This window comes from Budorcas taxicolor, chromosome 3 (assembly GCF_023091745.1).
Source record: "Budorcas taxicolor isolate Tak-1 chromosome 3, Takin1.1, whole genome shotgun sequence".
Lineage (NCBI taxonomy): Eukaryota > Metazoa > Chordata > Mammalia > Artiodactyla > Bovidae > Budorcas > Budorcas taxicolor.
In genome coordinates this window covers 92890109-92899657 of record NC_068912.1, presented here as the reverse complement: position 1 = coordinate 92899657, position 9549 = coordinate 92890109, and the positions used below count along the sequence as shown (strand labels likewise).

The following is a 9549-nucleotide window of genomic DNA, read 5'->3' as shown; positions in this document are numbered from 1 at the left end:
CATTCCTATACCAACAAGACTTTAAAAATGGGAATTACTCTAAAGGCACACCCTTGAGCAACCATCACACCGCACTGAGCTCCTGAGAATATTCTGGAAGCATCACTGTGAACAGTTGCTTCTCTGTAGGGGAGAAAAGTGAAATTAAACAGAACCAGCAGCTTCTGTATGGAGAAACACGGTTTGACACTTGGAATCCTTTTCTACTGCAACAGGTTTACCAACAGCTGCGTTCCTCTGGAGTTTTGAATCTGTGGATCCTTGAGTATCACTCCGCCTTTTTTTTTTTTTTTTAAAATTATGAAATACCTTCTGTACACCGTACGGCGGGAAGAGAAAGTTCGGAAATTACATGCATAAGACTCAGCTAACCCAGATGACATACATGCAATAGCATTACTTGAAGAACTTATTCAACCCAATCCTTTGCATTTTGTTAACCAAGGCACAGAACCTCTCCAAATTTTGCACCAAAGAAAGGAGAGAATGCAAGGGTCTTGCTGCAGCTCCTGGGACGCACTGAACACCACCTTGTTACAAGTGTATCCAATGCTCCCAGCACCAGGGACTTGGGCGGACTGCTTCTCTCTGTTTCACTGTCCCTGAAGCTTTCAGAGGAGACGGTTGTGCTATGAATGCAGACCTTACAAAGCAGGCCAAGAAGATGCTTCGTACCCCCAAGTGCTCGCGGTGCCGGAACCATGGCTTCCTGGTACCAGTCAAGGGCCACGCGGGCAAGTGCCGCTGGAAGCAGTGCACCTGCGAGAAGTGCTACTTGATCACCGAGCGCCAGAAGATCGTGGCTGCACAAAAGATGCTCAAGAAGCAGGCCTCTGGAGAGGAGCAGGAGGTGGCCCTGTGCGCACAGGGACCCCAGCTGGCCCCCGGGGGTGCGGCCGCCACCCCAGGCCCAAGCTTCTGCCCGCTGCTTCCGCTTGCCCCTTTGGGAGACGCGCAGCCGGGCCCTTCGGGCCAGGTGGCCGCCTGCCTGCCTGAGAGGCCCCCGCGGGGCCAGAGCCCCAGCCTGAGTGCCTTCCAGCCGGTGCTGGGTGGCCACAACCGCGGCCACGTGGGCCTGAGCGAACAAGCAGCCAGGGCCAGGCCCAGCTCTCTGGAGCCCCAGCTGACGGCAGAGGCCGCCGGCCAGGGCTACCCCGGCTGCCTGGAGCTGCGCAGGCTGCCGCAGCCTGTGCCCAGCCCGCCGTTCACCGACTTCGGTAAGATTCCCGGTGCCCTGAGCCTTTGTCCCGCGGTTGGTTCCTCTCCGGGCTGCCGCCTCCCCACTTCCCTCACTCTGGCGTCCCAGGCCAGCTGCGGGTATGGGCCCTTGGGGTGGGGGTGGGAAGATGCTTTCTAGAGGGAATCTTGCTTCGGGATACCTTTTTCTGAGTAGGCATTTGGGTTTGGTGCCTTTTTGCAAGAAGGTAAAAAGAGAGAAAGGAATGGGTGGTTCTGAGGAGGTAATTTTAAAAAACATTTAGCTATAGTCTCTGCTTTTCCATTCCGGGAGGAAAAAAAAAAAAAAATGGCCGCAAAAAAAAAATGGCCCCCTGGTCCGCTTAGCTGAGGCTCCTCCTCCCAACAGAGAGGATCGCGGAAGAGTGGCCATATTGCGCTTGCGCAACTCTTCCCGCCCTTTTCTGGTGCTGGAGGCTCCTCCCCCAGAACGCCCTCGTGGGTGGGCCAGCGCCTTCTGACTGCACCTGCGTCCCTCCGCCCACCCCTCCCCCATCTTCTGTGCCCTACTCAGCTTGCTCCTCAGCCGTGCTCTGGCCCAATGGCTGTGTATGGGCGTTCTTCCCACCTGTTTCCCAGGCATGGATGGGAATGAGACCTCTTCTCTGCTCCCTGCAAGAGAACAGTCTATTGAGACGTTGTTGCTGTTTTTCTCTCCTCCCTCCACGTGCATAAATTACGTTGTTCCCTAGGTATTGTAACTTTCACTATTATAATTTCAAGTCACATGTAGGTTTGAGACTTTTAAAAAGGGGCTCATTTTGGGTGCAGACACGTGTTTTCTTGGTTTTCTCTATGGCAGTGTGGTAGAAAGAGCGCAAGTCTGAGTCAGGACGCTGAGGGGCTGCTCACTTGGTAATCTTAGGCAAGCTCCTTCCTTCTGTGACAGCCTCGCCCCTCTGTAGGCTAAGGGGATTGGCCTGATGCTCTCTGAAGGCCAGTTCTGCCTTCTGGGAAGTTCTAGGAAAATATAGGTCCCTAGAGAACTAGATGAGGAAGACAGATCTGAAAAGCAGTTCTAGGAGAAGGATACCTTTCTACAGATATGGAGCCTTTCTTTGTTCCATCAACTGAGCACTGTGTGCCCAGCACTAGTGATGAAAAGGTGAAGGGGGGGTGAGTCAGATTCCTTGCCCTCAAGGATCTTGTCCTTGTGAAAGAAAAGGACATCACAGAGAACTCTAATAACCAGGGGTTTAGCTGTGGTCTGAAGGAAGATCAGGAGCTGAGCACTGAGGATTCAAGAAGGCAAAGGGGTTAGGAAAAAAAGCCTTCCAAGCAGAGGGGACAGCATCTGCAGAGGCCCTGAGGTGGAGGAGAAAGAAGGCGCTACTAGTGATCAGACAGTGAGGCTGGAGTGAAGGCAGGAACGCAGCCTGCGTGGGCTTCATGGCTGGGCCAAGGACTTTTGCTGAGGGCCACAGAACATGGTTGAAGGGTTTAAAAAGCAGGGAGGATCAAAAGCATAATGGATGTGGGAGTTGTCTGTGAATGGATATGAGTGTATTTATACTGCTACCTTCAGACGATAATATGGTGCCCTTTTTTCTAGCTCCATGTGTTTTTAACACTTCCCTCGTTGCGTGTCTTTTCAGGGCTCCCTCTGAGCATCAACTCAGGTTCTGTGGTGGGGTCTGAGTGCCTGGAGAGAGAACCTCCCAAGCTGTACCCCAGCTGCTCCAGCATGTACCCCTACCGCCCTTTTCCTCTGGGCTACCAGGATGCGTCCCCAAGTGTGGGGATCCCCCTGCAGCAGAGTTTCCAGCACCTGCCCTATAGCCACTACTATGGAGGAGGCTTGGTGAGTCCCATTCCTGATATTTTCCAAGTTCCTCCCTATTTCAGCTGCCCTGGCTGCTTTAACAGACTTGCTTCCAGGCAGCCAGCCATTGTGCTCACTCTGTACCAGGACATGGGCAATGGGTGGAAAGATACAGCATTGGCCTTGTATGCTGTGCACCTCTGGGAATGCACATGTGAACAAGTTGGCCTGGGCTGTGGCGTGGGCAAAGAGACTCTGGGAGCTCAGGCAAAAAGGAATGCAGACACATCTCAGATAAACCTAGGGAACAGCCACACGGGAACCTGAATGACCACCAGCCTTGATCCATGGAATGCCAGTCAATACTAGGTACCAGATAGGAAATAGCGCTTTCCTGGAGCCACACTCCAGGGCAGAGTTGAGGACAGAGTCAGGAGCAGACAAAGGCCCCCTGCTGCAAAAGAATGGCCCACTTGAGATGGCAGAGGGCTTTCAAGAGGATAGGGCACTTAAGCTTAGTCATGAAAAATATGGAGACTTCCCCCAAACACTGGTCACCTTAGAAGATACTTGTTGAAAAAAAAAAAGGGTAAATTTAATCATTTTATAAGGTCAGTGACCAGTTACTAACTGGTGTGCTCTTTGAGCCTAGAGTTTTGAGTTCTGGAAGTTCTGGATATATAAGAGTTGTGTGAGATGTGGGTCAGGTGACCAGCTTTTGCAGCATTGGTTGCCAGCTCCTTCCATCTTTCTCCCTTTTGGCAACCCCAGAGGGCCATCAGAACTGCAGAATAGCGAGAGGCCTGGGTGACCAGTCCTGACTTTGGCTCGTAAGGCTGGACCTGTGAGGGAGTTGACTGAGATGCAGCTCACATTCAGGGACGTGTGGACCACTGTTACTTTTACTTTCTTCCTAAGCTACAAGCCCAACCCTGTGTGTTACAGAGATGCTGCCTTGGGTGGAGGGTAGAGAGGAGTGAGTAGAGAGCAGGCTGCTTTGGTCTAATGTGGAAAGTAAGAGAAAGGACGAGAGTTTGATGTTAACGTAGTGAAGTCATGCACTGCTCCTGCTTCACTGCAGCAGCATCTTCTCTGATCCAGATATTCTAAAGTTTTATTCAGAAATCATTTTCCATTCATTCAAGGGGGAAAAGTTTGAACACCACTGGTCTTGATCATTTCCAGGGTGCCTACTGGCCCTTATGTAAGCCTCCGAGGTACATGTTATTTTCTCATTGTAGGGCAGAGGAAAAAGGCTCAGAGGAGTAACAGATTTGTCCAGGGTCACGGAAGTGGGGAACAAGGGACTGGGATTCAGATTACACAACTGGTCAGTGACAGAGTCAGGACAGAGGCTAGGACAGACATGACCCTGACTCTCACCATCCCGCTGCCCTGCCTGAAACTGAGGGTGGGGTGCTGGCCACCCCACTGCAGCCCAGGGAGAACACGGCATCTCTAGCCTCCACACAAAGAGAGGGGTCTTGGCCAAATGGAGCACACACCCACCGTCTGCTCACACAGAAGCCTGAGGCCTGGCGTCCAGGGCAGGGCTCTGATTGACAGGCCTGCCAGACGGCCTTTTTTAGGAGTGTGATCTCAGTTGGTTTATCTGGGCCCGAGCTGCCACCACCAGCCCCAGGCAGGAGCTGTGATCCAGGGAGAGACTTGGCTGAGCAGCTTGGAATGAAAGACTAATAATCCCCCTTCCTGCCCCCTTCACGTCTGGATAGGGGATCACCCATTCATTTGTGAAGCTGTTTCAAACCCAAGAGCCTGTGAGTTGCTTCATCCTTGCCCTGCTGCCCCTGCCCAGCCTCCCAAATACTCCCTGAGCCGCCTTCTCTTCCTGCCCTGTGCCACCTGCTGCTTCTGTGCTCCCTCTTTTCTCTTCCCACGGAAGAGCACAGGCCTGGAGTCAGACAGACCTAGAGACCAACCCCGCCTTTGCTGCCTACTCTCCACGTCGCCTGGGCATGCCGCCGAACTCCTGAGGGCCTTACTCAGGTCCTTCGTCTCTAGCATGGGGGCATCCTCAGGCTGTCGATGGATTCTGGGTACACAAAAGTGGGCTTTCTTCCCTTCCTTGTGGTCAAATTAAGTTAGGAAGTGCTGGGTTCATGTAAGCAGATTTAATAGGCTCATGTGTAAGCCATCGATGTGGGGGCAGTTTTCAGGGCTTCTCAAACTCCTTGGGCAAAGAACACTTCTAAGAGCACTGAAAAATATCTTGTGGGACACTGAATTTCTTTGGCACACAGCCAAAGAAGTGCTGTGAAGTGCTGCTCTGGAGTACCTGGATGGAGGAGTAAATAATAATGGCTTGCCCTGAAATTTATGATTTTCTATTACATTCATGTCTTTCTCAGTTAAGCTGAGCTGTGTGGTCATCACCCCTCCACATCCCGTTATCCAGCCTTGGGGTCCTGTGGCATGGAGTTAGCTTTCACCTTCTGAAGAAGGAACATAAACACAGAAGGGCTGAAGCCACTTTTCCTGAGGTCACCTAGCTCCCCTTGCCTCAGTTACAGCTGCACTATACTGTCTGGTGAGAATGAGGGGCCCACAGGCCCAGTGATGCTGGAGTCTTAAGTCATCACATGTGCCAGAGGTGGGACCCCAAGTAGGTGGATGCTTTCAGACCCTTCTCCGGTGCAGAGCAGTGGAGTCAGGCCGACTTGGGATTCTCTTCTGCCTCTGCTGCTCCCCAGCTCTGGCCTGGGCCTGGACCGTCGTCTCACTGATGCTGGTTTTTGTCGCTACAGTGAGGATGGTTAATGGACCCTCCCTCCTAGGGTCGTCAGGATAGAATGAGGCTGTAGACATACTCAAATGCAGCTGCTCCCCAGGCTTCTCTGTGTTGTGCCTGTGTCCGTCCTTGCCTTCAGTCAGCTGGCAGGGGTTTGCTGAACACCCTGTTCTGAGTATCCTGTGCTCCACTGTCTGGGCTGCAGAGATGAAGCGCCTCCACAGGGAGCTCCCATTCAGGGGCCTGAATGTGGGATCGGCCCCCTGGCTCACCCTCTGCCCTCTGACTGTCTGCTGTGTGTGCCCTGCAGGTGGCGGAACCTGTGGGAGACTTCCAGCCGAGCTACTACCCGCCGCTGGGGCAGCCGCCACTGGGGCAGCCGCCGCAGCCTCAGTTCCTCCCGCCGGGCTTGCTGTCTGCGCTCCACTTCCTCCTGCCGCCGCTGCCCCCACCGCCTCCAGCAACCTCCTCGCTGACCGTCCTGTCTGACACGGACAAGGAGAACACCGGTGAGTGAGGCCCTGTCTTCCAGCTGCCGAGGGACGCAGGAAGACTCTGGAGGCTGGGGGTCCTACTATGACGTGGGCGTGGAGGGAAGGGAAATGGAGAATAGGATTTTCAATGTCCTGGGCCCTGGGGAAACTCTTTCCTGGCACCGCTCTCTAAATTCCATACATGAACTTCTAGGGGAGGTGAGTCCCCATTCTCAGCTGAGGAAACTGTGATAGAACCCTGAGAGGGTCTCACATATGTACATGGTGCAGCTCGGATTCCAACAGAAGTCTTTGTCTGGCTCCAGCTTCAATGCTAATTTCCTCACCTTAACAGTTCCTGTGGGCAAAGATGTGGAGGATGGCACGCGCGTGGTGCCAAAAGACCAGAGGTGCCAGACCTCTCTGGCTGGGGAAGCAGCACATGCTGAGCCTGCCTGGGGCTGGTGGGGATGATTCCTCTGGCTTGGGCCACTCTGGCCTTCACAGCTCAGTCACTGGTGCACCGGGTGATCTTGGGCACTCACACCCTCCTCTGGGCCTCAGTCTTCTCACCTGTAAAGTGGGCCCTGTCACAGGGTTACTGTGAGGGTTTTCTTTTGAGGGCCCTTGAAGCTTTAAAAGTTGTAGGGTTTTTTCTTCCCTCTTTCAGTCCTCCCCTGAGGCTCCTTAAGAAAAGAAACCGAGGCCTGTTGTATGTCCGATGCCTAGATCTGTTAACTGGGGAAGTGGTACAGTGTGACTTGAAGTACGATGGCCCTGGTGCCGCACAGCCTGGGTGTAAGTCCTGGCTCCAGCACTTGCCCACGGTGTGACCTCGGGCAAGTTCATTCACTCCTTGGTGCTTCAGTTTCGGTATCTGCAAGAGCAAACTAATGAAGGGTCCCTTCCCTCATGAGGTCATCCTGAGGATTAAACAAAACCTAAAATGACAAAGGCATTGGTAAAGATTGTTCTCACTGTTGTCCCTAATCCCCGTGCCAACCATGATGCTGCATGGTAAGCACCTTCTAATGGACAGAAGGAGATGCTGAGGTTCAGAGCTGAGAGTAGCTCGCTTCCTGCCACCCAGCTTGTGACAAGCAGAGCTGGAGTCTGAAATTGAGTCTATATCCTCTGGCCAGGGCTAGAATCCCCGTTTCCTGACTCCTAGCAAATTAAAAGTAGGAATGGGAATAACTAATTCTCTATAGGGACTGGCAATGATGGTGATGCCTTGTAGAAAACTTATGTGTGAAAACAGGTGATTTCCCCTCTTTCTCAATCCGGCCCCTCTTCTCTGTCCTTCACAGATGACCAGGATGTGGAGGGGCCGAGCGAGCCCAGCCAGCCATCGTCCCAGGAGCAGTCCGACTAGGCCCAGGCCCTCAGGCCAGCAGCATGGGGCCTTGGTGTGTGTGTGTGGGGGGTGGGGGGGTGCTTGCAGCAATGATTTTCTTGTCTCTATTCAGTGATATGTAGGGAGGAAGGGTAGTGATAAGCTAAGGTGGCCGTGAATTCCCATTTCAAGATAGGAGGAAGAGTGTGGTTGCTAAGGTTCTCTCAAGCCTGAGACACGGGGCTTGAAAAGGAACTCAGAGGATGAAGTCACCAGGGCTCGGCCAGAGCTCTGAGATGTGGGAGGCTGGCGAGAGCTCACATTTCGGAATCAATTTAGCCAGCTCTGTGTTGGTTGCTGTTAGTCAGATTCACCCCAGAGGCAGCCTTTGACTTCCTCAGGTCCTGCTGCAGGGCGGAGGCACTGTCTACCTCAGCCTCTGCTTCTGCTGCGTCTGTCTGGTCCCCAGCAGGAGGCAGCACAGATATCAGGCGTCCAGCACATCCAAGTGGATGGCGGGAGCAGCCAGGACCAGGGTGCTGAGCAGGTTCTGCTACACCCTTCTTACTGCTCTGTCCCCCGGGGTCAGCCTGGGCCCCTTCTCTAGGGGCTTTACTATCAAATATAAGCATTTTAGCCTCTGAGGTTCCTTCACTTTTTCCCCATGAAGTTTAAGCCATTATGGCATCATTTCTAGTTTAAAAAAAAAAGAACTATTAAAGTTTGACTATTTCATGTTTTTATAGTGATTGCTAGCTTTAAAAATTAGGCTTTTTGTAAGTTCTCATGCAGTTCTCAGAGAACAGGACGGTGCTTCTAGATTACCTGTGGCATCAGTTTCTTCTCTGGGGACTGTTGACATTTGAAATAAAATGAACAGTGGAAACCCTTGTGGAGGGTGTATGCTCTCTTTAACTTTCCGCGGAATGCAACCTTGGGAAGGGGAGGCAGTGGCTGGGATTCGTGGCCTGTCAGCCTGCTCTTTCTATGCACTTAGGCAAGACTTTCCCTTTATCTCAGTTATCAACTGAGAGGCTTGGGCAAGGCTGGTAGCTTTTTTACTATCAGTATTATTGTTGTTATTTTTTTTCTATGGTTTTAAAAATTTCTTATTCATTTTTAATTGAAGGATAATTATAGTATTGTGTTGTTTCTGCTATACATCAACGTGGATTAGCCATAGGTATACATATGTCCCCTCCCTCTTGAGCCTCCCTCCCACCTCCCTGTTATTATTTTAAGCAATAGAGACGTTTTAAGAAAATCTGATGCAGACACATGAAATGTAAAGATTTTCTCAAGTTTCTCTTCCCCAGCTCCTTGCATGGTCCCTGCAGAGTGACATGGTTTTAAAAAACCAGAACTTGATCCCATTTTGTTGCTTTAGAGTGCTGGTTCTCTTCCCTTGTTTTCACTTTCTCTGTTGTTTAAAACACATCCTGCATCTCTGCTGGACTCAGAGCCTGGCACTCAGCTCTGCCCATGAGAAGCATGGAATCTGGTGTGGCAAATCGTCCACTGGGATTGCAATGGGACAGAGAGAGGTAGAGGGGCTGTGGGTGGGGGAAAGGGTCAGAGAAAGCCTTCTGGAGAAGTTCGGGTTTTGACTGCGTCTTCAAGGGAAGAATGAGTTAGATTAAGGTAGGCACCCCCAGCAGCAGGGTGAGAAAGGGTAAGAGACCTGGAGTGAAGGATTCAAGGGTGAGGGACAGTATTCTGTTTTGTCTGGAAAGGACTGGCACCCAGGAGAATAGGCTGAGCTGCCTCCTGCCTTGCCTTTGGGCCCAGCATCTTAGGACAGATGGCGGGAAGAACACTGAGAAGTGATAGTCTAACTATTCTCTCAAAATCATTGTGGTGACTGGGGGGTTGAAGGCCTGGGCCTGCCCTGTTGGAAGGTATTGGAGCAGATACAGTCATAGGAATTTTTCAGTTCCTGCTTTACACACAGTGTTTCAGCAGAGCAGAGCCTGGCATACTGAGGCCTGCAGGT

At 52.0% G+C, this 9549-nt stretch overlaps 1 protein-coding gene across 1 annotated transcript; it reads left to right on the top strand.

Annotated features, from left to right (window-relative positions):
• The first annotated feature begins 631 nt into the window (after positions 1 to 631).
• DMRTB1 (DMRT like family B with proline rich C-terminal 1) lies at positions 632 to 7595 on the top strand. The gene is made up of 4 exons (XM_052638068.1): positions 632 to 1217; positions 2832 to 3037; positions 6058 to 6256; positions 7531 to 7595. The coding sequence occupies exons 1-4, from the start codon at positions 632 to 634 to the stop codon at positions 7593 to 7595; spliced, it is 1056 nt and encodes a 351-aa protein (XP_052494028.1).
• The last annotated feature ends 1954 nt before the right edge of the window (positions 7596 to 9549 follow it).